Source organism: Zalophus californianus, chromosome 13 (assembly GCF_009762305.2).
Source record: "Zalophus californianus isolate mZalCal1 chromosome 13, mZalCal1.pri.v2, whole genome shotgun sequence".
Lineage (NCBI taxonomy): Eukaryota > Metazoa > Chordata > Mammalia > Carnivora > Otariidae > Zalophus > Zalophus californianus.
Window position 1 is genome coordinate 68,667,447 of NC_045607.1, and position 26,813 is coordinate 68,694,259.

The 26,813-nt window shown below is 47.2% G+C and overlaps 1 protein-coding gene across 3 annotated transcripts in view; it reads left to right on the forward strand.

Moving 5' to 3' along the window:
- The first annotated feature begins 4,074 nt into the window (after nucleotides 1–4,074).
- GOLM1 (golgi membrane protein 1) overlaps nucleotides 4,075–26,813 on the forward strand; it is a 65,288-nt gene continuing 42,549 nt past the window's right edge. For 2 of the 3 annotated variants that reach the window (XM_027614965.2, XM_027614967.2), the window contains exons 1-3: nucleotides 4,075–4,148; nucleotides 15,329–15,477; nucleotides 17,305–17,484. In XM_027614965.2, the coding sequence (XP_027470766.1) occupies nucleotides 15,349–15,477; nucleotides 17,305–17,484 (309 nt within the window). In that variant the 5' untranslated portion in view covers nucleotides 4,075–4,148; nucleotides 15,329–15,348. Of the gene's footprint in view, nucleotides 4,149–15,111; nucleotides 15,245–15,328; nucleotides 15,478–17,304; nucleotides 17,485–26,813 lie in introns of those variants that run through there. The other variant, XM_027614966.2, reaches the window with a different exon arrangement.

The following is a 26,813-nucleotide window of genomic DNA, read 5'->3' on the forward strand; positions in this document are numbered from 1 at the left end:
GGACATTGCTTTGATTGACAATCTACCAAGGCTGTATCCCTTGGAGATGGGGGGACATTCCTGTATGAAGACAGTGTGCTACTAGTAAGTGAGGGAAAGGATGCTAGCCCAAAGGCTGAGAAGCAATGGAAAAGGATGTTGAATAAACAAAACATGGATGCCCACTGCAACCAACCACAATAGCCCCTTGCACATTGGTTAATCAAAATCTGCCTAGTTGAATTTTTAGCGCTGGAGATTGATTGGTTTAAATATTTTGGGTGAGAAGCCATGAAGAAATCGAAGAGAACTTTATAAAGAATGCAAATCTAATATATATATATTATATATGAAATATATATATATACACATATATCTGCATCTTTACAATGCCAAATTTCGGGGCATCTGGGTAGCTCAGTCGGTTGAGTGCCTGACTGTTAGCGTCGGCTCAGATCATGATCTCAGGGTCCTGGGATCCAGCCCCGCATTGGGCTCCATGCTCAGCAGGGAGCCTGCTTGAGATTCTTTCTCTCCCTCTTCCTCTGCCCCTCCCTCCAGCTCACGCACTCTTTCTCTATCTAAAATAAATAAATAAATATATATATATATTTTTTATTTCTTTAAAATGCCAAATTTTTTTTTAAATGCCAGATTTCATCATAAGGAATCTCATGAAACTTGAAAAGGACTGCTTCCTCCTCAGCAAAGATGTATTGATTCAAACTGCCCTAACACCTAGACATGTGGACCTGTTTCATAAAGTGTTTAAGAATCACGGGCTGGGCAATTGCACTACTAGGTATTTAACCCAAAGATACAAATGTAGTGATCTGAAGGGGCACCTGTACCCCAATGTTCATAGCAGCAATGTCCACAATAGCCAAACTGTGGAAAGAGCCGAGATGTCCATCAACAGATGAATGGGTAAAGAAGATGTGGTCCATATATACAATGGAATATTAACCATCAGAAAGGATGAATACTGCCATTTACATCGACATGGTTGGAACTAGAGGGTGTTAAGCTAAGTGAAATAAGTCAATCAGAGAAAGACAATTAGCATATGGTTCCACTCATATGTGGAGTGTAAGAAATAGCACAGAGGATCATAAGGGAAGGGAGGGAAAACTGAATGGGAAGTCCTCAGAGAAGGAGAGAAACCATGAGACACTCTTTAACTATAGGAAACAAACTGAGGGCTGATGGAGGGGAGGTGGGTGGGGGGATGGGATAACTGGATGATGGGTATTAAGGAGAGTACATGATGTGATGAGCACTGGGTGTTATAGGCAACTGATGAATTATTGAACACTACATCTGAAACCAAGTATGTACTTTATGTTGGCTAATTGAACTTAAAAAAAAAAAAGGCGGCTGGGTGGCGCAGTCAGTTAAGCGTCTGACTCTTGGTATCTGCTCAGGTCTTGAGCTTCAAGCCCCACTGTGGGCTGTATGCTGGGTGTGGAGTCTACTTAAAAAAAAAAAAAAAGAATCATGGGTTTAACTATGGCAAACAGTATGGAGGAGCCTCAAAAATTAAAAATAAAACTACCATATGATCCAGCAATTCCACTTCTGGGTATTTATTCAAAGGAAACAAAAACATTAACTCAAAAAGATATATGCACCCCCATATTCACAGCAGCATTATTTATAATAGCCAAGATATGGAAACAACTTAAGTGTCCGTCAGTGGATGAATGGATAAAGATGTGGTATGTGTGCATATATATGCACACACACACACACACACACACAGTGGAATATTATTCAGCCATAAAAAGACAGGAAACCCTACTATTTATGACAACAGGGATGGGCCTTGAGGGCATTACGCTAAGTGAAGTCAGACAAATACTGTATGATTTCACTTATATATGGAATCTTAAAAAAAAAATCATAGAGAAAAAAGATCAGACTTGCGGTCACCAGAGGTGGTGGGGTGAGGAGTGGGGAATTGGAGAAAGGTCAAAAGGTACAAACTTGCAGTTGTAAGATAAATAAGTACCAAGGCATGTGATGTACAATGTGATGACTAGTGCTGACACTGCTGTATTATATATAGGAAAGTGGTTAGCAGAGTAAATCCTAAGTGTTCTCATCACAAGGAGAAATTTCTTCTTTCTTCTTTTTTAACAATCATATCTATATGGGAAGACGGATGTTAGCTGAACCTACTGTGGTAATCATTTTACAATATATATAAATCAAACCATCATGCTGGACACCTTAAACTTATACAGTGAGATATGTCAATTATTTCTCAATAAAGCTGGAAAAATATCACTAGCTTAGTCACTAATTAGTTGTTGATAAATGAGGAACACAATGTAAACTTACTTAGAGGCAAATGAGGGAGAAGTGATGGCCCCCTAGCCTAAGAAGGCAAAACATAACTTAGGGGAGCCAGAAGGAGTAATTTATTGTACCTGTCCAAAAATCCTGATAGTGGTCGCTTGAAGTCAGTAGAAGATTAGAAAGAAGTGGTACAGGTCATTGGAAAAGCCAGGGCTGATGTCCAACACACTCCCGACTTTTTGCAGTCTTGGTCCAGCAGGGCAACAGTCTAACAGCAGGTCACAAAAATATAATTTGGGGCTATAGAATATCACTCTAAATTCAGTTAAGAGGTTTTGGTTCAACTGGGTGTTATACGCAAACAATGAATCATGGAACACTACATCACAAACTAATGATATAATGTATGGTGATTAACATAATAAAATAAAATAAATAAATAAAAAGAGGTTTTGGCCCATAAAGGATCCTTTTCCTGAATTTAAGGAGACCATGCTCAGGTGGCAGTAAGGAATCTTGGTCACCTTTCTCAAGGTGAGTCTTTGTTCTGGTTGAAAACCATTTTGGCTGTGAGCATTCCCTTAGGAGTTTGTGTATTTACTTGTGTTGTGTTTTGCTGTTGCTGTTGCTGTTGTTGTTTTGTGTGTGTGATTGCGATTTGGGAAGGGTGGGACGAAGAGGTTCCTTTCCCAGAAACCAGAGCTAGGTAGGCTTGCAAAGAGATAAACCTAGAATTATTCTTAGTGCTGACCATATGTTAGAATGATCTGGCAAGCTTTATAACCAACAAAAATTCCCGCGTTTGGGTTCAGAACGCTGGAGGTGGGACCCTGGCATCCAAATACTGCAGAAGCGCCTAGCTTATTTTCGCATCTGGCCAGCGCTGTCAGGGTTAAGAACCATTGTTTCAGAATTTTAGAATTTTCTAGTACGGATACCCTGTAGATCTTTCGTTTTTGGCACCCTCTCAGGGAGGTGTGGCCTAACGGTGCTTCTCAAACAAATGTGCGCGCTGGGCGCTGTTTAAAATTCAGACTCCCAGGCTTCATCCTTAGAGAGTACTAGAAGATCACCCTTGGCGCAGGGTCCAAGAAGCTTCATTTTATCCACAAGTAGTCCGGAGGGTCACAGTTCCGGAAAATTAAAGCTTGAGGGATAACAGTCGTGGGGAGATTAGGAACTGGGAGGGACTGGTGGAAGAAATAACCCAAACTTGTGAGGACAGACCCCCCCCCCCCCCAATTCCTGTTATTCGTTGGCCCCTTTTCCTCTGGGCAGTTTGGGCCGGGACCAGTGAGGGAGACGTGAGTGTGGCAAGGTGGGTGGCGCTGGATATAGTTGGCCCTACAGTCCGGAAAATTCCCTCCGGACCCGGGCGGGGGTGAGGTGAGGGGTCCTCCCTCCTCTAGGTCCCTTTGCTCCGCGCCGCCGCTTACCACCCTTACGCCTCGTTAGGGAGCGTCGGGCCCGCTCCCCGGCCACCTCGGAGCCGCGTCCCACAGGGGCGCCCGGGGCGGGGGGGGGGGGGGGGGGGCGTCGCGGCCGAGGAGGGGGCGCGACGCCGGCACCCGGGCTGGGGCAGAGGGGCGGCCGCGGGCCGGGGCGCGCGCACCGTGGGGCCGTCGTCCGGGCGGGGCCCCGGCCTTGCCTCCCCGCGCTCGCGGCACCGCCTCCTCCCCACGCCGCCGGCGCGGTCCGGGGGCGGGGACTCGCCGCTGCGGAGGCCGGAGACGCGGCGGCGCTGGGTGCGGCGCGGGCGCGCGGCGCTGAGCGGGCGAGAGCGCGAGGCCGGCGGCGGGAGAGCGGCGGGCGGGCGGTCGGGGCGCCGGGCCCGCAGCGCTGAGCGGCCGCCGGAGCCGCGGCAGAAGGTGAGTGCGCGGCGCGGGTGCCCCAGGTCCCGGGCCGCCCTGGCCGCCTTCCCTCTCCCTGGTTCTTCCCCGGCCCGGGGCCCGTGCCCCGGCCGTAGCCTGTCACCGGAGCCCCCGAGGGGCCCAAGCCTTCGCCCCGGGGCCGCCTCCGCCCCCAGGTCCCCGGCCGCAGCGAGGGGCTGTGTGAGGGTTCTCTGCCCCCGGCGGAGGCCGGTCCGGGGCGTGCGGGGCCTTTCTTTTTTGTTCTCCGCTTTGTCACGCGCGTCGGCATCCGAAGCCGAAAGCGTGCAGCCCCGAAGTCTCACTAGTGCGGGTCCCGCGGGGGTGACTGGCGCAAGGGGAGTGCGGGTGGCCGCCGCGCGCCTCTCACCTCCGCGTCCTGGGTGCCCACGTTGGCAGCGGTCGCGTCCGGGCAGGTGACCGGAGCCCGTCTCGGGGATGCTCCAGGTTCCCTCCTGGATGTGTGTTTCCCACCTATGACTGTGTGGAGCGTAGAACTTTTGCTCCGCTGTAAAAATAGCCCCCTGGGTTTATATACAGTTTCTGTTTCACACCCTGTTTGATGTTTGTAATGATTTTTTTCTTAAGGTAAAATAAGAAAATACCTACTTTGATGAATGTTCTTTTTAGCGGAATTTAAGGACCATTGTATTGGGAATGCCATGATGTTGCTGGTCATTTTCAGATATCCCTTTTCCAAATTTGCATAACCAAACTTGTGTGGCTTTCATGGGTCGGAGATTTTCTTTGTCTGGTTTGGGGTCTCCGAGGCCCTACAGCTTGAAATTCCGCAAAGGTTGAGGGACATTCCTAGGGGTGGATTATTAAGATGTCGCACAGTCTGATGAAATATTTAACAGCTTTCGAGTGACTCTGTTTGGCTTATAGCCATCAGATTGACTCAAATATAGGCAGTTTTAGTATTTTTGAAATTTTTGGAGCATGAAACCAGAAGAGCAGTGGAGTCTCTTGGCGGTGTGGTCCTTCCTGTTTATGTTATAGCAGATTAAGGTAAGCTCATGCATGGGAAGAATAATTTTATTTTATTTGTAAATAGAAAGCAGTAATTTGGTAAGACTTGCTGTCCCTAGGCCAGAACTCAATTTTTAAGGTATCAGTGGTCAAAAAGACATTGAATACTGAGGATGTTTAAGAAAACAATCAGCTCTTCCAGATGTATTTTGTTCTCCTATGGAGAGGTTATCACATTTTTCCCCCCATTGGTTTTGTTCAAAAATGAAGCACCAAGAATGGTTGGGGAGCTGGGGGCTATCAGATATGGACGATATTACTCTTGGGAGCTAAGGAAGCCATCTCCTTTCTAATTGCTGGCTGTGGGCCTAGTTATTGATGAAGGATGAAAAGATTTTGTATTATATTATTTTTTGAGGGGTGGGGCAGAAACAAGTGAGGGTGGTTGACTGTGTCAGGCCTGGGGGTTTTTGTGGCCACCCAGGAGGGAGGCAATTGCTGACCTTATTGAAAATCCTATGAATGTGCAGACAGGCTTTCTGCATCAGAAGCACAAAGGGTAGAAGGGCAGAGCCTGGGGAAACTGCCTCTCCAGGGAGGAGATGGAAGGTTGGGGTATCACTTCTAGCAGGCTGTGCTAAGCACAGTCCCCTGGCTGATACTTTAGTGAAAGGGAGCTTGAAGGTGGCCTGGCCCCCAGAGAAGGCCAGCCCCAGGAAGGGAGCGTGGGAGGCCAAGGTGAGGGATGAGAGGCCCCATGCCCTGGCTTTAATGTAGTTGTATTGTTTCATTACCTTTTTTTTTTTTTTTTAAATGACCTAAGGTGAGAAATGACATCCATTATTTGGATAAGGGAAAAAGAAGCCCTTTTTTTGTTGTTGTAAAAAAAAAAAACTTAGATTTTTTTTTTTTTTTTGCGAAAAAGGAGGAGGAATGGTCTTGATATGCTTTTGTCTCACCTTATAAAAGTGTGAGTGTTATTTCATTTGCGTGCTCCCTGCTTCCTCTAGCAAAAAAACATTCTTAGGTTATGGCCATTTTCTTTTTTAGACTTTTCCAGTTACTGATGACATTACATGAAAAGACTTGGCTTGAAGTTTCAGAAGTGCTTACCAAGTTCCCAGAGAGTCTACTTTGTTTCCCACAGTGAATTTCCTACACTTTCAGAAGAAAAAAAAAATCATGCCTTCTCTGATTGTTACAATATTTTGATCTTATTTTTATTTAAAACCTTTCAGGGTTGTGTTAATAGAACTTCCCCTAGCTAAGATTTTGGAGACTAATTAATGCCTGACAGGAGGAAAAGATACCTAAGAGTACTATATAATATGATCATGGTGATACAGACGGTAGTTTGCTGTGATTTCCAAACTTTTTTGATCATTCTCATTAGTTTAAAAAACAACCTAAAATCAATTCGATGTTATATATCAATTTTCTCAATTAAACAAATGTTTAGCACTTGTCTGTATGTTACTAATTTATAAATTAGGTGCGTGTGCTATTGTGACTGTCTTGTATCTCAAGACCCAGGATACTCTTAGGGCTGGATTCATGTTTAGTGACAGTGGAGGTAAAGCCCTGTTTCATATACTCCTTGAACTGTGAGTATTTTTGGCTTGTTTCTTGTCAGATCTGATTATATCATCATAGGTTTTACTTTGTGACATGGCTCATGTAGAACTGAGGATAAGAAGCCTGTGCCTTCCCAGAGGTAGGCTTGTGTTTGCCCATGCTTACGTTTATTAGAATAACTTCAATTTGTGCTTTTCATATGAATCTTAAGGCTTCATAGTCTCTGTAAGGTCTAGTGTAGTTATAATTTGTCAGTCCACCTCACTGTGCTCAGTGCCGAACGAAGTCAGAGGGGTTTCTCAGGCACCTCAGAGGGTGGTGACTTGTGACCTTCAACAGAGGGACTTAGCATGCAGAGTCAGTTTCTACTTTTATTAGCACTGTTAGTATTTATTTTATGGTAGTATAATAGAACTAGCATAATGTTACATAGTATGAGATAATATAATTAGTGTACGTATATACTTGCAAGTTATTTTTATGTGATATTTACATTACTGAAACATAGTTGATATCACACTTTTTGGATACAAATTAATGTAACTTCTAGGATTTTCTTCCCTAGCCCCGCTGAGCATCTTCTATACCCTCTGGGATGCATGTGCCCTGCTGGTAGACTTAATTCTTGTAGCCTGACAGCCTTAGACGGGGCATAAATGAATGGGAGTGGTTGTGTCCCAATAAAACTTTATTTATGGACACCCATATTTTAATTGCATGTGCTGTTCACATGTGAACTTTTGATTTTTTTTTTTTCAACCATTAAAAACTGTGAAGACTAGGCTTATGGGCAGTGTACAGAAACAGGTGCCTGGCAGGATTGAGCCTTTGGGCTGCAGTTTGCCAACTCGTGAACTGGAGGAAAATTCAGGAGTTCCTGCCAAGATGTAGTCTTGGCATCCATGTGGGAGGCGGCCTTTCTTCAGAAAATTGCAAGTGCTGGAGAAAAAAACAATGGAATTTGGTTCCTCTCATTCATTTTCACTTGTCCATCTTGCTCTTTGGTATTTCCACTACATAGTACTAAACATGCACATGAATTTTTTAAAATTATTTATTTGAGAGGTGGGGGGGTGGGTTGGGGGAGAGAGCAAGCCCGAGCAGGGGTGGAAGGGTGGGGGAGGGGCAGAGGGAGAGGGGAAAAGCAGGCTCCCCGCTAAGCAGGGAGCCCCATGCCGGCCTTGATCCCAGGACTCTGGAATCATGACCTGAGCCGAAGGCAGATGCTTAACCGACTGAGCCCCCCGGGCGCCCTGTTCTGCACATGAATTTCAAGTTTCTTCTTCAAAAAACATTTGTGGTATAACTGACATATGCTAGTCTTAGGTGTACAACGTAATGATTCAGTATTTGTGTGTATTGCAAAATTATCACCACAATAAATCTAGTTAACGTCTGTCACCACAGTTACATTTTTTTCCTTGTGGTGAGAACTTTCAAGATGTACTCTCTTAGCAACTTTCAGATATGCAGTGTAGTGTTACGAACTGCAGTCCCTATGATGTTGAAGTTTTCTTCTTTATAAACTGTCAGCTTCCAGAGTTGGGGAAGCATGATGTTTGTAATTGGGGATTGGGGGAGTGAGAGATTTTCTGCACTTCCTGGTAAGTTTTTAGAGAAATTTAAGGAGAATGCTGTGGACCTGGTCATTCAATCCTAATGGTTTAGAGCAGGAGTTGACAAACTTCTCTAAGGGGCCAGATAATAAGTACTTTGACCGGTTGAGTCCTCATAATAACTTTATGAGTAGATTTGGATCAACTCTGCCGTGTAGCCAGAAAACAGCTGTGGGCAATAAAGGAGTTGACTGGGGCCGTGTTTACAAAACAGGCCTATGAGGGCCTGTTGGCCTGGTATGCTGACCCCGGGCTTGGGGACATTCTTGGGGCATGGTAGAATATTTTTAAACCCTCAGAAAAATGTTGGTGACCGAGTTGTTCACCTGTGCTGAACAGGGCATTCTCAGATCTGTTTGCTTACTGCAGAGGGCCTTCTAGACTTCCTGCCGAGCACCTCCTGCTCTGAGGCTCCAAGATCCAGGTGAGGCCATTTCCTCTGAGAAGGAAGAAAGTTGGGGCTCTCCCACTGGAGAAGCTGTATTGTTTCTGCATTGGCCACGTTGGTCTAACAAGCTATTCTGATTTGATTGCTCTTAGGTGCACTATTTGCCTTTATGACTAAAACCCCCTATGGGGAGGGGCCCCCAGGCCATAGAGCTTGTGACTCTTGATCTCAGGGTTGTGAGTTTGAGCCCCACATTGGTTGTAGAGATTACTTAAAAATAAATTCTTGGGGCACCTGGGTGGCTCAGTTGGTTGTGCTCTTGATTTCAGCTCAGGTCATGATCTCAGGGTCCTGGGATCGAGCCCCAGGTCAGGTTCTGTGCTGAGTGTAGAACCTTCTTAAGAATCTCTCTCTCCAGGGCGCTTGGGCGGCTCAGTCGGTTAAGCAGCTGCCTTTTTTTTCTTTAAATTTTTTTATTGTTATGTTGATCACCATACATTACATCATTAGTTATTTGATGTAGTGTTCCATGATTCATTGTTTGCATATAACACCCAGTGTTCCACGCAGAACGTGCCCTCTTTAATACCAACACCAGGCTAACCCATCCCCCCACCCCCCTCCCCTCTAGAACCCTCAGTTTGTTTTTCAGAGTCCATCATCTCTCATGGTTCGTCTCCCCCTCCGATTTACCCCCCTTCATTCTTCCCCTATCTTTTTTTTTCTTAACATATATTGCATTATTTGTTTCAGAGGTACAGATCTGTGATTCAACAGTCTTGCACAATTCACAGCACTCGTCATAGCACATACCCTCCCCAATGTCTGTCACCCAGCCACCCCATCCCTCCCACCCCCCACCACTCCAGCAACCCTCAGTTTGTTTCCTGAGATTAAGAATTCCTCATATCAGTGAGGTCATATGATACATGTCTTTCTCTGACTGACTTATTTCACTCAGCATAACACCCTCCAGTTCCATCCATGTCATTGCAAATGGCAAGATCTCATTCCTTTTGATGGCTGTATAATATTCCATTGTGTATATATACCACATCTTCTTTATCCATTCATCTGTCGATAGACATCTTGGCTCTTTCCACAGTTCAGCTATTGTGGACATTGCAAGCAGCTGCCTTTGGCTCAGGTCATGGTCCCAGGGTCCTGGGATCAAGCTCCGAGTGGGGCTCCTTCCTCAGTGGGGAAACCTGCTTCTCCCTCTTCCTCTCCCGCCTGCTTGTGTTCTCTCTCTGTCAAATAAATAAATAAATAAAATCTTAAAAAAATTCTCTCTCTCCCTCTGCCTATCCTGCCCCTGCTTGAGTGCTCTCTCTGGCTCTCTTGTAAAAAACAAAACAAAACAAAAGGACCTATGTGGGAATAAGGAAATGAGAAAAAAAAAGTAGTAGGTTCAGTGTATTTGGAAGGTTACTCATTTTCAGGTGCTTTTTCTTTTTTTTCTTTTTTTTAAGTAATTAGAAGTTTCTCTTTTACAAAAAAAAATTTTGTCTTACGGGCAAATAATTTTAACCAGTAGGTTGAATTTTTTAAATTAAGCCAGTAGGAAAGAATGTGCAGTTTTTTCACATTTCCCATTTACCAAGACACTTTTAATGCAGAAACACACCACTTCCTTTTTCTCCAGGGAAGCCTGGGGTTTCACAGAGTTTAGCAGGTTAAGGTTAATCATTTTTCAATAAGTCAGATACTTAAATATGAGACAAAACACATTCTGAAGCCTCGGTTGTAATGATTATTAATATATCTGATGCAGGGCACCTGGGTGGCTCAGTTGGTTAAGCGACTGCCTTTGGCTCAGGTCATGATCCCGGAGTTCTGGGATCGAGTTCTACATCAGGTTCCCAGCTCAGCGGGGAGCCTGCTTCTCCCTCTGACCCTCTCCCCTCTCATGCTGTTTCTCTCTCTCTCTCTCTCAAATAAATAAATAAAATCTTTAAAAAAAAAAAAAAAAATATATATATATCTGATGCAGGACGTCTCCTGCATCACCCCCTAGGTCCACAGGACTAAGGTGGGGGAAGGAGAGCCTTTGAGGTATCTGACACCTATAAACTGTGGCTCTGAGTTACCGCCTCAGTCTTCACTTCCCACCTGTGTCTGGCCTTTGGTTTTTCAGCAGCAGAGGTTTCTACAGTCTTGGAAGTCAGCGCCCAAGCACCTTGCTGCCCAGAGGTGCTGGCCTCCCTTCCTCCTGCTCGCCGCCTTAGCTGGGTGGCCCTGTGTCCAGTGGGAGCCCCGGGCTCTCCTAACTGTGCCCTCTGGGCCGCTGCATACCTTCCTGACCAGCCAAGCACTGGGACCTGGTGAGGGGCTGCCTCAAACCAATCTTGGCCATATTGTGGTCCTGGTCTGGGGCGTCCAGTGCCGCGGCGGTGGGGAGTCAGCCCCAGGTGACGGCAGATACCGCTGCTTCATTGACAGCAGAGTCAATAGGACGAACGCACAAGGCTGGTTCCTCTAAAATAGAATCAAGGTGGAAGGGAGACATTCATCACCTTTTCTTTATAAAATGGGGAAAAGACTAGATCTAGAAGTGACTTCTTATTCATCTTTCTGTCTCTAATAATAATAATAGTTAAAATTTATTGAGCAATTACTATATGCCAGATGTGGTTCTAAGCACTTCTCATATCTTAACTCATTTAATCCTCAAATATCCTTATGAGGAGGATAGCGATGCTCAGACAGGTCCTGTGGCTCCTAAGAGGTGGAACCAGCGTCCAACACTGGCCAGTAGGTTCCAGAGTTTGTTCTCCTAACACTGCCCTGAGCTGCTTGGTGCCAGCACGGTACCTGTCTCATAGTAGCTGCTCACTACATTTTAACTGACTGGCTCAAGAAAGGAGCATTTTGAAAGATTATCAGAATACTTCCCTTGAAGTGAGAATTGATTTCAGAATTGTAGTATACCCATCCATTGACTTATATCTGTTGGAATAAAATAAAAGGTCAGACAAGGACCCCAATCTAGAAGTATATTGTTAGGGAATTAAGTACAAAGATAGGCTTTCAAAGCCCTAGGTAAAAATAGATTTTTCTGTAAAGGGTGCTGACAGAACTGGCTAGCCGTTATACACATGCACACACATAAAACCCAAACCTCATATTTTTGTATTTTTTACTCCTTACATCAAAAGTGAATTCCAAGTGGATGAAAGATTTAAATAAACATATGAGACCATAGGTATGTTGAAAGGAGATATGGGTAAATGTATTTCTAAAGTTAGAGTAGAAACGTCTAAGTACAAACAAAATCCAGACAATAAAAGATTGACAAGATTAGGTTATTTTAAAAACACCACCAATAACCAAAAACTATGGGCAAAAAATTAGAAGAGAAAGTCCAAGAACAAATGAAAAATTGAGAATAAAAGATATTTCCATGAAAGACCAAAGATTTGTTTAACATACAAAGAGCTCTTACAAATCAACAAGATGAACGCCCAAGTTTAAGAATGGGCAGAAAATATGAAAAGACATTTCACCAAAATGAACAAATGGCCAGTAAATGAAAAGATGCTCATTTATGTTTGTAACTAAAGAAATGTATTTTTTTAAAGTAGGCTCTATGCGCAACATGGGGCTCAAACTCACAACCCCAAGATCAAGAGTTGCGTGCTGTATGGACTGAGCCAGCCATGTACTCCAAGAAATGTGTTTTAAAATATCATTACTGATGAGATTGCCAAATATTAAAAAGTTTTATTTTGATGTTATTGTGTGAGAAAACAGACATTTCTCATACTAGTAGAGTAAATTATTGGAACTACTTTGAAAGCTAATAGAGTAAGATCTATCAAAAAATTTTTAGTTGATTTGGATCTATGAATGAGTTGCAAACATAGCACAGAAGGTTCCCATATATCCTTCACCCGCAGTTCCCTTGTCACATCTCTGTGACAGTTCCTCAGTCTTCTTGTTTTTCATGATTTTAACACTTTTTGAATATAGAATGTCCTTCAATTTAAGTTCCTCAGAACTTTTCTCTCCAGTGCATCCTATTAGGCGGTCTGTGATGCCGGTATGTCTCATTAGTAGTGACATTCACTTTGATCACCTGTCTAAGGTGGTGTCTGCCAGGGTTCTCCACTTTTTGCCCTCATATTTTGCTAAATATTTTGGAGGCAGTAAGATTTATCAGTTTTAAAGGCCTATGACCCAGCAGGACCACTTACTGAAATTTACCTACAGCTGTCTGTGATGTATTCCATCACTTGCCAGATGGGGTGATCAGTGCCCCCTCAGAGCCTCTCAAGGCTTCAGGGAGTGCCGTATTTGAAACACTTGATCAATGCCTCACACCCAGCAAGCTTCTTGCTGGTTCCTTCTCCCTTCCCCAAACACCTGGAAGCCAGATGTGTTTGGAATTCAGAAATTTTTCAGAATTCAGATGATGCACTTATTATATATTATGTGACAGCCCCAGCAGGATCTGCGGCAGCACCCCATAATCAAACACTAATCTTTCTGCAGCAAAATGTATGCATATTCACATAAAGGGAGAAAGAGACTATATAAGTAGCTTTGGGTGAGTTCTGATCAGACCTTGATCTGAGTTCAGGTCAGGTTTTGTTGCCGTAGATAAGTTTTTAAAAATCCCTTTGGGCTTTTAGAGCATTTTGGGTTTCAGAATTGTGTGTAAGGGCTCGCACACCAGGGTAGACGTTTGCAAACACAGGTGTGGACGTCAGGGGTGTTCATGGCAGAGTTGTTGTAAATAAGCCGAATGGCCCTCAGTAGGAGATTGGTTAAATAAATCCTGGCACACAGTGGAACCCCATCCAGAACTTTAGAAAGAAAAGAGCAAACCGTAATGGGCTGCAAGGAAAAGTGCGATAAGATGTATGACTGACTGACTCACGACACAGAACAGTGTGAATGATCTTGTTTGGATTTAAAAACATGTATGACGATGCTTGTATAAGCATCAAGAAACATCTAGAATGACACCTAGAAGAGTGGCTGCATATTAGAATCACCTGGGGACACTGGAAACTACCAAAACCTTCTCTACAGCCATTGAATTGGAAGTGGAGGAGTGGGTCCCACGCCCCGATCCCAGGCGGTCTCAGGTGATGCTGGGGTCCTGTGAGGCCTGAGAGCTGCTGGAATGGGAGGATGCCACCATTTGGAGGGAGACTTCAAAGTTCATACTTTACTGTGTGGCTTTTCTCCCCAGTTGTATTTGTAGTAGCTTTATATATACTTCTTGAAGTTTAAAAATAGTTTTAAAAAACTATTTAAAAATAGTAAAGACTGTTTAGTGAACAAAATCAGATATAAGGCAGTGGAGACACATTTTCAGCAGACAGAATTTTCTAGAAGTTTAGTATTTCTGAGCATTACTCTCCTTTAATATGAACGGTGCTTGCTGATTTCAACTGATAATTGATCTTTAAAATTTTTTTTTCCTCTTTCATCCTGAGAGACCAGAGGCTGGTGAGGGAGGCACCAGCGGAGGCTAAGGTCAGTTCTGTGCTTCGAAATTCTGGTGGTACTTTATTTCAGGTGATTGCGGAGATTGCTCATTTACCCCATTTAGACGCCCACACTAGTACCTGATTATTCAGAAGGAAGAGGTCTCCCAGTGACACACCTGGCTAGGAACACCTTAGGGGGAGAGCTGGTCCTGACGGCTCTGCTCTGTTCTTGCTCGAATGAACTTAACCCAGAAGTTGAGTCCCTGAAGGGGGGGGAGGTCTTTCCTTTCCTCTGCCTTCCCCTCCCCCACTTCCTCCATTGTGGGCCACACCTGGCATAAAAGCATCCCTGTTCTCACAGATGCCCTTTATTGTGCATGCTGCCCTTCCTCTGATAAGGCCTGTTTTATCTGTCTCAGCAAAGCCACTTGGGAAAGTCGGCTCTCCTTGTGCTTGGTGCCCCGTGCTGATATCCAGGCAGACCTGGTCTTGGGGTGAAGTCCATGAATGAACCTGATCACTTCCTTGTAAACCGTATCTGGCTTTCTCTGGAGAAGGTGATACTCTCTGCGGCGCTCTTGCTAACGTGGACGCGCTGCGTGGGGGGAGAAACAGGCATTCGGAGGAAGCGGGGCCAACACCTCACTCCTGCCGCCAGCACCCTGTGTGGGGGGGGCGCGTTTCCACGCTCCTCCAGGGTGCTTTCTGGCTTTGCTCAACAAATGCTTTAATTGGGTGTCATTAGTAATTCTGTCCAAGGTGAAAAACCCTCCCTTGTTAGGACTCAAATTAAAAAGGCCTCTTTGGGGAACAATGAGAAATGGGTTTTTTTCCCCCGAAGGTGTTGTGGAAGCATTTAATATTAGCTGTCACTGTTTACAAAGATGATTCATTCTTAATCTGTCCTGGAGTGGGAGGGAGGGACTGCACTTAACCCCATTTTACAGAAGAGGAAACTGAAGTGCGCGAGAAATTACCTGCAGGTGGTGGGTTTCCAGGATGGTGCTCCCTCCAACCAGCCTGTCCTGAGGCGCTGGCCTGCTGCCTGGGCCACAGACCCTTGTGGGCTCTGGGTGTGCCACTTACGTGGTCTCCTTCCCACAGGTTCGTGTTCGAGACACAGATGCCTTCCTCCTGGTGCGGCGGCACTGCGAGTACAAGGGTTTCTTCACTTGTTTTGTTTGGCAGATTCTCCCCCAGCCTCTGAGATGATGGGACTGGGAAACGGGCGCCGGAGCATGAAGTCGCCGCCCCTCGTGCTGGCCGCCCTCGTGGCCTGCATCATTGTCCTGGGCTTCAACTACTGGATCGCCAGCTCCCGGAGTGTGGATCTCCAGGTACTTGGCTTGTCTGTGTGCGTGGGTGTCTTCAAGTATTTAAGGTCGCCGGGTGGTGGGGTCTGAGGGCTCTGCTGTTTACCGCCCCCTAAGGCATCACGCTCAGTGCCTTGTGCACTCCGTATCTCGAGTCTGGGCGTTCCGCATATCCCCACACCCCACCTGGGGCCAGACTCTCCACATCCGCTCCGCCCTTGGGTGGGAGAGGACCTCTCTGTGACTTCGGATTGCCCCCAGAAGAGCCCTCTCGGCTCGGCCTGTGAGTGAACGATTTTTCATCAAGCCATGGGGGCTGGTTCTGGCAAGACTGCCTGCTTTGTCACACTGACAGCCCGTCGGGTCCTCCGGTCCACACCGGATCTCAGAGCGGTGTTGGAAATGTATTTGGGTAACAGGTGTGGGAAAGGGTTTGTTTTTTTTTTTTATAGGTGCCGGTTGTTGAAATCCTCACTCGAGGATAACGATTGTACCTATCCCATTTATCATTGGGCATTGCGGGTCAGGTAGTGCTGAGCTAGGACAGAGACTGTCCTTGACCACACTTCACTCAGGCACCTCTGACCCCTCTCCTCTAGGCCTCCGTCTTGGCTTCCCCCGCCATCCTGTCTTCAGCCTGCCCAGCCCACTTAGCAAAGAATCCTGCTAAGTCCTCCCCACCCCCTAGTCCCTGATCAGGCCCCTGCTCCCCCTTGCTGATGTCTGAGCTCTTTGCCTGCCTTTAGCAAGAAATCCCCCTGCTCTTGACGTCTCCCCTTGACGCTTTTCCTCCACTGACCCCTCCCTCTACTGTTGGCCCTTAGCTGTCTCAGCTGGGTTCAGGGTGCAGCCGGTTCTCTCCCCTGCTGCATAGACAGGACCTCTCTTGCAGGAGCCTTGAAGGAAGTTTTCCTTCCCATTTTCACAAGTGCCCGGATGGTTTTTCTTCAGCAATGCAGTGGATAACACCGTCTTGTTTTGTACGCCAACTCTGTGCGTTTGGGACTTCACTGTCCCCCTTCCCAGGCGGGCAGACGGAGACGCAGAGCGGTGCGGTCCATGAGGAGCGGGGATTCCAGCCCGGTCTCCGATGGCAGAGCTCGGGCTCTTAGCCGTGAAGCCCCATCGCGGCCGAGTGTCCTGTCGGGCCCGGCTGCCCCTGTGCGCTTCCACGGGAGCCCGCTGTCTGGGCAGACGTGGCCTCGGTGTCCCGAGTTAGAGACCTGAATCTGTTTCGAGAGGTTTTGTTTGCCCAGAGTTAAGCGCTCCGTCAGTGGCGGGAGGGAAGCTAAATATTTGTGCAGCTGCGAAAGCCTGAGGCACTTCGTGGACTTCCTCCTTCAGGCCTCACAGACGCCCTGGGAGGGTTGTGCTGGTATTTCCTGGGAGATAAGCCGTGCGACAGAGAAGCCCGGAGAAGTGATTTCCTCGCCCTGTAACACTGTTTCTCTGGAGAAAAAAAAATAGTTGCTTCTACACAATTGACTTCCAGGATTGTTCTTAACGGAACCCCTTCAAGCCCATTTTTGGGAGAAAGTAGAGTTTATTCTCCAGGAGCAGAGTTGACAGGATTCCCATCGCGGCTTTGCAGGACACGCAGAGGACGTGTCTGGCCGCCCACTGCTGCCCGGTTAGGAAGGAGGACGGGGATGGGAGCTGGGGAGCGTGGGGCTGCGGAGGGGGACCCAGGGGGGCCCAGCAGGACTGCCCGCGGGGCCTCGAGCACACCTCCGACTGTAGGGCTTGCTGCTGGCTCGGCCGGAGCCGGCTTCTCCCAGGGAGTGCCCTCCAGGGGCCGGGTGCGCGGGGACAGCTCGGGGTGCGCCCTCACGTGCTGCACTGTCCTTGCAGACCCGGATCCTGGAGCTGGAGGGCAGGGTCCGCAGGGCGGCGGCCGAGAGAGGCGCGGTGGAGCTGAAGAAGAATGAGTTCCAGGGAGAGCTGGAAAAGCAGCGGGAGCAGCTCGACCGCATCCAGTCCAGCCACGACTCGCAGCTGGAGAGCGTCAACAAGATCTACCAGGACGAGAAGGCAAGACCTGCTCTGTTCCCTCCGCCCCCTTTAATTCTGTTCCAGATGCCGGTTGAGACGGCGCTGAATTTTTCTGGATGGAGGATGAGTGGCCATGAGGGTGTTCGTGGGATGAGGTGGAAGGGGCCTCCTGATCGAGTGGCCACGTAGTACCCATTCCCTGCCCGGTACGCGGCGTCCCTGTCTTACTTGTGCCCGCACGTTTGTACCTCCTCATCCCCTTCCTCGCTTCTGCCCATCCCCCAGCCCTTCCGCTCGGGGACCACCGGATTCTCTCCATCTGCGAGCCGTTTTGTTTTGGTTTTAGATTCCACATGTATGTGAAATCATATGGCGTATTTGCCTACCTCGGATTTATTTTACTTAGTGTAATACCCTCCAAGTCCATCTGTGTTGTCCCAAATGGCAAGATTTTGTTCTTTTTTATGACTGAGTAATATTCGTGTGTGTGTGTGTGTGTGTGTGTACGTACGTGTACGTACGTGTACGTACGCACCCCCCATCTTCATCCATCCCGCGGTGGATGGACACTGGGCTGCTTCCCTATCTTGGCTGTTGTGAGCAATGCCGCGGTGCACATGGGGCACATATACCTATTCAAATTAGTGTTGCTGTTCAGGTAAATACGCAGAAGTAGAATCGCTGGATCAAACAGTAGTTCTTTTACTGCTTTTCACAGCGGCTGCCCCAACGTCCGTTCCCACCGGCAGTGCGTGAGGGCTCCCTTCCGTCCACATCCTCGGCAATGCCTGTTCGATCTTGTCTCTTTGATCTTAGCCATTCTGACACGTGGAAGGTGGTATCTCACATGATTTCATTTGCCGTATTCACACATGTGTATTTCCTCTCTGAAAATTGTTCCAATCTTAATGTTATAGCAAAGCGCTTTCTAATTTTTCTTCACTTTATGGGTGGCACTGTGTATACTCCTTAAATCCTCGTAACTAGGCGGTGCTCACGGTGTGTACACAGAGAACCTCTTCAAGCCCGTTTCTGGGAAAAAAAGTAGAGTTTATTCTCCAGGAGCCAGAGTTGACAGGATTTCCATTGGGGCTTTGCAGGACTTGCAGAGGATGTGTCTGGCCGCCGGCCATTGCCCGGCTAGGAAGGAGGAAAAGGATGGGAACTGGGGAGTGTGGGGCTGCAGAGGGGGACCCCGGAGGGAGGGCCCAACAGCACTGCCCTCGGGGCCTGGGCTGAGATGCGCTCCCGTGCTGGGCCGGATGGCGGGGGTGGGGGGGGGGCGGCCTCAGGGCCCAGCTGTGGTCTAGAACCAGTGTCCCATCTGCAGGGAGGGAGGGAAAGCAAGGAGGGTGTTTGCAGTGACTCTCCGCCTGCCTCCGCACCCCTGTGCATACGCGTGTCCGTGCCTGAAAGTTCTGTTCTCTTCCCGAGGAAGGGTTGTCTTTTACTCTGAGCCTCTGGTTTTTTCTCCCTATGTTTTTACTTTTAAATCTGTCCTTTTTGAAATGGTGGCGATAGAAGATAGTATGGGTTTGTGGCTGTGAGTGGTGTTGGCTTGTTGCTCTTAAGTATTTGTTTTCTTAACTCCCATCAGTCTACCAGATGCTTCCGAAATTGCACTGCACTATGAAATCCCAAATTCTGGGAGGGATAATCTCTTTGTTCATTCTCCTCCAGGCTTCCGGAGATTTCTGTGTGTTGCGTGAAAGTGTGGGTACACATTTTGGGTGGGGAGAAGGAAAAGAGGTTGCAGGTGAATTTCAGCTCATGGGCATTCTGCTATGGTGTGGATTTGCACTAGTTTGGCTCCAGACACCTGTGAAATGCACTGCAGACAACGGGGCTTCCCGTACAGGGTGGGCAGACTCCTCAGAGAACATGCTGTGCACAGAACTGTTTGTTCTAGAGAATTCCTAGTCATGCAGTCTGTGAAGCATCATCCCACAGGTGTGTCCTTGAGTTAGAGATGCTGGTTCATTTGAGGATAATCTCACGTGGAGATAAGAGCACAAACTTGGAATTCTTTGAACTATGATTGAGTAGCTGTTTGCTGAACAGCTCTCCCTATATAGGAAGAAATGAGAGGGAATGTCTTCCAGCCAGAAACGAGGGGACTGTTTCACCTTGGTTCTTAATGCTTCAGCTTTATAGCTTCTTTTTAAAAAGGGGGCTTAGCTCTCCTGCCGCATCCACTCAAGAACTGTTGGGGATCTAGGGGGTCCTCTTGTAGTTGCAATAAACAACTTAGCTATTGAAGATTGAGGAGTCCCAGTAAAGGGTGAAATACGCATTTGAAAGCAGGACAGACAGCCACTGGGGAGGAATGAGTGTCCCTTCTCATTTGAAGTTTTTAATCTTTAGAATATGTGATAGAAAGTTCTTCTAGGTTGGGGGGGGGCGGCTAGTTTTTGGCTCCAGGAGGATTTTAGCTGTGCTTGCTGTAGTGGTAAAAGGCATGGGGTGTCCGGGTCAGGCAGACCTGGCTTCTGATCCTGTTTTCCTCAGCTCCATGATTTTAGGCAAGCCACTTAAATTCTCTGGGTCTGTTTTCTCAGCTCTCTAGTGAGAATAACAACAGAATCCCCCTTACAGTGTAGCTTGTGAGGATTCAGTGAGATAATATTTATGGAGGGCTTGGCACAATGCTTAACATGGACTAGAAGCTCAAAAACTGGTAGCTGGTGTCATTACAACTAGTCCTAGTAATCGTAGTAACAGCAAAGGCCTAGAAGTAAACCACAGCATCGGTAGTGATAATACTTTTTTTTTTTTGGTATAGACTTTTTTTTTTTTAAATTCCAAATTGAAAGCATGAAACAAAATTGCCCTACCTTTAGGAAAGGATTAAGAAGATGCTGGGGTGGCCATCAGAACAAAGACTGAACAGTGCTGCTGAGCCACAGGAAGAGTGACAGTGACAGCCTCCACAGCAGTGAGGAGAGCTCCCGCCCGCAAACCTCTGCTCAGCCTGACACCAAGCTAAGCGTTCCGTGGGGATTGTTTCCTGCGTTTGTCTCAACAGCCTCATGAGACTGGTGCTTCAGCTCAGAGTTCGTAGCCATCACCCAGGATGAGGCCTAGACCCCCGACAGCCCCGCACAAGAGGGCCTCCCTCTGCTCTGTGCAGACACAGGGCCACGGTGTTGCGGGGGGGTGGTTCTCCAGAACCTTCCATTCCTAAAGAACACAAGGGGTGTGAGTGGGGCCGCAGGAAACCAGGCTGGCCAGAGCCCATATTTGTTGAAGCTAGGTGATGGGATCCTATATTTATCTCCATGACTCAAAAGGGCATGGTATTCCAGCTAGCTCTCTTTTGGCCCCAATTCCAAATTCTCAGGCAGTAAACACCTGATTCTTTATGGCCAGGCAGTTCCCAGAGAAGTAGGGCTGGCCTGTCACACCAGGACGTTCTCTCTCTCTCTCTCTCTCTTTTTTTTTTTCTTCTCTTAGAAGGTTAGCACTTGTGGTTTGAATTGGAATGAGGCTCTTTTTCAGAATGTTAAAGAATCCTCTGGTGATCTAATAGAGCCTCTCAGCTGTGGGAGGACTTGGGGGTGCCGGCATCTGTGGGTGGGGGTGATTTGCAAATGTTTCGTGCCCTAGAGACTTCTGACCTCCTGGAACCTCCCCCGCCCCCCGCCCTGGGTGGGCACTGTTGCTCTGGAGGGTATTGTAGCCGTCAGATATTGGCGTGGATAGAAGCTTGAAGGCCAAGCCCACCGGGGATGATGTGGTCATGAAATGAATGCTTCGGGTGAGCACTGTGAAATAGAATTCCCTGGGATGAGGGGAATTTGCTGTTTGAGCTCTGCTGTACAATATCCCCTGGCTGCGTATGGCTGTTGAACACCGGAAATATGACTGGTGGGTCCGAGGAACTGAATTGTGAGTTTTATTTAGTCTTAACTACACTTAAGTGGCCAAATACCGAACAGCACGGGTTTGATTGATAGAGGCGGAACTCTGGTAGAAAGGCTGAGTGCCCTGTTCTGCGGGAGAGCAGGTGGGCCACGGCTGGGTCTCCTTTGCTTCTCGGCTGTCTTTTCCCTTTTGCTGTTTGGTCCAGAATCGGACCGTGGACGATAAGGTCACCTTGTGATCAGGCAGCTGTCCTCCCTGTTGCTCGGTAGGGGTCCGTGGCACGGAATTATCAGTTCAGCTTATCAAGTTGGCATTTATGAACTTAGTCGTTATGGAAGTTGTTTTAGAGAAATCAGGCCTTGCCGGGCAGCACATCACAATCGCCTGGGAGTTTATGCAAACAGATACAGATTTAAAAAATACACTGGATCAGACTCTGTAGGTGTTGGGCCTTGGAGAATATTGAATTTTTCCAAAAAGATGATACACATACACATGCGGGTGCAAGATTTTCTCTAAGGGCTCACTAAGATCCTTGCGGTGCATGCGGCTCATCCAGAGACTGATGAGATACTGAGTGTTTTTGCAGTATTGCACTTTTAAAAATAAAATTGCCATATCAGGGTTTTCATTTTCATTTTTTTGACCCTTTCTCAATGATTTTAAAGTGGAGGGCATTATGATTAAGAGATATAATTCTTCAAAAATAATCTGGTACGGTTACAAAGTAATTGATGTGATACTCTTTTTTCTATTTCCTACATCTTTACCCACGTTTACTGGAATCCCTGACAATTTTTAGATGTGCCAAGTTGCAAACTTCCTGCTCACTCCTTTTTTTTTTTTTCCGTAAGATTTCCAACTCCCCCAGACTTGGGATATGGGTGTGTCTGTAGGTCCTCAGTTCTGAGACCAGCCTCTCAGGCGCCCCTACAGATGTCACCTGGAATGGGTGGGCAAGTGTAGAAACATCAAGTGAGCTCTCGACAGCCTCGCTGTGGTGCTGGAATGAGCCCTAGAGCAGTTTTAGTAGAAAGAGCAGGGCATGTAGAGAGGTCAGAGGAATAATAAGCTAATACCTGTGTGCCCCTCCCCCAGAAATTATTTAAAACAAAAACCATTATCAAGGTGAGGTCCTCTGTATTCTCCTCTGTCCTTTCCTTCTTTCCCTCATGCCCAAAGATCGCCACTATGATGAATTTTTTTAAATTGTAATTCCAGTATAGTTAACACAGTGTTATGTTAGTTTCAGGTATACAATACAGTGATTCAGCACCTCCACACAACACGCGGTGCTCATCATGACAGGTGCCCTCCTTAGTCCCCATCGCCTGTTTCACCCCCATTATGAATTTTAGTGGTTATAGTTTATATTTCTCAACTTCCACAGATGTCCATTGGCCAGAGCATCGACCAATCAGATTCGGTCTTGATAATATGAACCAAATCCCACTGATTTTTTTTTTAAATCTGAACCAAAGCCTCTGATTTTTTTTTTTATCAGAAACACTTCAGATGAGACTTCAGCTGATTCTTGAAGATAAACCTGTCATTTTCAGTTCCCTTAAAAAAAAATAGAGACTGTGAGAGAGAACGAGAACACGAGCAGGGGGAGAGGCAGAGGGAGAGTTCGAGAAGCGGACTCCCTGCTGAGGACCCTGGGATCATGACCTGAGCTGAAGGCAGACGCTTAATGGACTGAGCCACCCAGACGCCCTTTCATTTCCCTTTTCTGCCTCCCTGTGTGTTGCAAAAAGAGGTGTAGTGACGATGATTTACAGGAATGCGAGTCTGCAGGTTCATGCGTACTTCTAGAACTTCTAGTACTCGGTGGGAGCACTGGTGTGGTCTCTTCCTGAGCTTTAGATGATATTCAGTTTTCTGAAGCAAATACAAGTGATTGTGTATGGCAGCCTTAAGTAACTTTCAAAAATGTTGCCTTATACATTATCGAAATACTGTTGTTAGTTTTGAAAATACAAAAAAGATTAAAATCCCCTGTAACTCCATCACTCTGAGATTAACCACTGAGAACCCCTCATGCCTTTTTTAAAACCTACAGATTACACCTAGGCTTTTATAAATGATTGTTATACTCAAGCTTTTATAAATGTATGTCTGTTATGAAGATGGTAGAACATGAGGGAGCTTCTTTAAATGAGCAACACTTTTGAACACATCTAGTATTTGCACATCATTTAAAAGCCCAGACATTCTCAGCTTAGGGGCATGGAGGTGACCACTTCCAGAAAGAATATTCTTCATAAACGTTTGCTGAAGGGAGCTTTTGTAGACCACCTTGATCCGTAACAGGCACAGGTGACTGTGTTTTGAATCTGAAGATACACACGTCGTTCAGGTGAACAGGATTATATAGACGTGGGTTCTGCTTCTCTATTGTTGTATCACAAATTACCCCAAAACATAGGGGTTTAAAACCATGATGGCATTTATTTTGCTCACACACATCTGCAGTTGGGACGGCTCAGGGGAAACTTGTCTCTGTTCCACGTTTCACTGTCTGGGTGCCCGGAGGCTCAGAATCGCCTGAAGCTTCCCTCACTCGTGTGTCTGGTGTCCTTGACCCGAGATCTCGGTGGGGTCAAGGCCACAACACTTCTGTGTGGCTTTCACGGGGCTGCTAGGCCTCTTGAAGCTTGGAGGCTGGGTTCCTAGGGCGCCGTCCTGACAGGGAGGGAAGGAGAGAGCCTGCAGGACGCTGTCCCCTCTTGTATTCCCAGGGCTACCATGTAACAAAGTACCACAAACCGGGTGGCTTAAAACAACAAAAGTGTATTCTTTCCAGGTTCTGGAGGCTGAAGTTCAAAATCAAGGTGTCAGCAGGGCTGTGCTCCCTTGAAGGCTCTAGGGAGGCTCCTTCCTTAACTGATTCTGGCCCCCGGTGCCTGCCTGTGGCCTTTGATCCACAGGTGTGTCCCTTCAGCCTCTGCTCCTGCCCTCACCTGGCCGTCTGCTCCAGTGTCTCTGGACCTTCTCCTCTTCTGAGTCCTGCTGACTCTAGCCCACACTCAGGACTTCATTTTACCTTGATTATATCTGTAGAGACCCTTTCTCTAAATAGGGTGATTCTTAGGTTCTGGGTAGACATGAGTTTTGGGGGTACACGGTCCATCCCACAAGGCCTTTTACTGACTGCTTCAGGAATCCACAGGGGCGCTTCTTCGGCATTCATGGGAGCGGGTCACTAAGGCCAGCCCAAATTGAAAAGGGCGGGAATTAGGCTCCACCTGTGGGAGCAGTGTCCGAGGCCTTGGAGTCACATTCTCAAGCCACCACATTTGTGGTGAAATCCTTTTTTTTTTTTTTTTTAAGATTTATTTATTTGTGAGAGAGCACACAAGCTCAAGAACAGGGGGAGGGACAGAAGCAGAGGGAGAAGCAGACCCCACTGAGCAGGGAGCCTGACACGGAGCTCAATCCCAGGACCCCGGGATCATGACCTGAGCCAAAAGCAGATGCTTAACCGACTGAGCCACCCAGGTGCCTCCCCCCCCTTTTTTTACAGGTAAATACGTGTTTACATATCAAACAAGTTTTTTTTTTTTTTTTTATATGGGAAGGAGGTCATTCTTAACCTGCTTTTTTATTTATTTATTTATTTATTTATTTTTTTAATTTTTTATTGTTATGTTAATCACCATATATTACATCATTAGTTTTTGGTGCAGTGTTCCATGATTCATTGTTTGTTCATAACACCCAGTGCTCCATGCAGAACGTGCCCTCCTCAATGCCCATCACCAGGCTAACCCATCCCCCCACCCCCCTCCCCTCTAGAACCCTCAGTTTGTTTTTCAGAGTCCATCATCTCTCATGGTTCGTCTCCCCCTCTGACATACTCCCCTTTTCTTCCTCTCCTGTTATCTTCTTCTTTTTCTTTTTTCTCAAAATATGTTGCATTATTTGTTTCAGAAGTACAGATCTGTGATTCAACAGTCTTGCACAATTCACAGCGCTCACCGTAGCACATACCCTCCCCAATATCTATCACCCAGCCACCCCATCCCTCCCATCAAACAAGTTTTTAAAGGGCCTAAGTAAAAACAGATCCTCAGGGGCGCCTGGGTGACTCAATCGGTTAAGCATCTGCCTTTGGCTCAGGTCATGATTCCAGGATCCTGGGATCAGTCGGGCTCCCTGTTCAGTGAGGGGCCTGCTTCTCCCTCTGCCCCTCCCTCCTGTGTGCGCACTTTCTCTCTCTCTCTTTTCTCTCTCTCTGTCATGCTCTCTCTCAAATCTTTAAAAAAAAAAAATCCTTAGATTTTAGTTTTTGCCAAAAGCTAATGGAGATTGACTTGTAAAGGTCTGCTTCTTTCCTAAAGTTGGCACAGGGTGCTTTAATTCAGTCTTTTTATTTTGTTGTCAGAAGGCTGATTATTATTTTTGGGTCTGAAGACTTACCAAGATCTCCGATGCCCCCTGAGCCCCCCACTAGTTGCTGCCCCAGAGCCATGAGGCGGCCCTAAAGGCCTGTGAGGGGCAGGTTCCTCTTCATCTCTGAAATGCTTGGAGGAGGAGCCTGAGAGCCCCCGAGGACTGAACGGCCCTTCAGCCAGGGAAGGCCGAGCTTCCTGCTATGGTGTTCGCCTTTTTGCTCTCCAGAGTTAATCCAAAATAGTTCCTTTTCCTCATCTGTGTCTGTGATCTTCCTGGCCCGTTTCTTGCAGCCATTTTTCCACCTTTGCACTTACGTGTTAAATACGTAAATTAACGCTGCACTAGTGCGAAGAATCACATCTGAGTAGCATTTCATTTATGATGGAAATACGGCTCCTGTATCATTCTGGGAGGGAAGCAGCTGACCTGGAAAAAAGCCGGAGCGCCAGGCTGCAGAGCAGGAGGGGATGGTGGCCACGCGTTAACGGTTTGGTGTCCAGAAAGAGGAAAGCTTGTATAGGCGGAGGGAGGAGTGGCCTGCAGCACCTTTGTCACGCACCTGTGTGACCCGTGCCTCAGTCCCGGGCAGACCTGTGCATCCGCGAGGGGCGCGTGTGGTCTGAGAACCCCCTGCTGCCCGGGCTTTGCTGCTGTAAGGGATCGGTCAGCAGGCCTTTCCCTCTGTTGGGCAGTGCGGGTGGCCAGCCAGCCTGCTTTGGCTCGTGGGTTCCTGGGCCGGGTTTGGACTTGGGGCGGGGACCGCTCCCCGCGACTGTAGCTGCATTTAGTTCCGAGAGTGACTTTCTAAAGAGGAAGTGGTAACGTTAAGAAGTCCGGTCATTTGTCTTACCCGAGTGTTTCCTGAGAGCTTTCCCACCCTCCGGTAAGTGCCTGGCTGGCAGGCTGGCGGGGTGAGCTCTGAGCCCGAGGTGCAGACACAGTGGGGTGGCTGGCCTGCCGAGGGGCCCGCGGGGCTGCTGGGCCCTTCTGTCCCCCTGTATGAATTCTACCGCATTCGGAGTGTCCTGGCTGCTTCTCTCTGGGGCGGCTTCTCTTGCTGAGAGGGTGGTAATTTTCTTCTGGGGAGGCGGTTTTCTCAGGGGGGA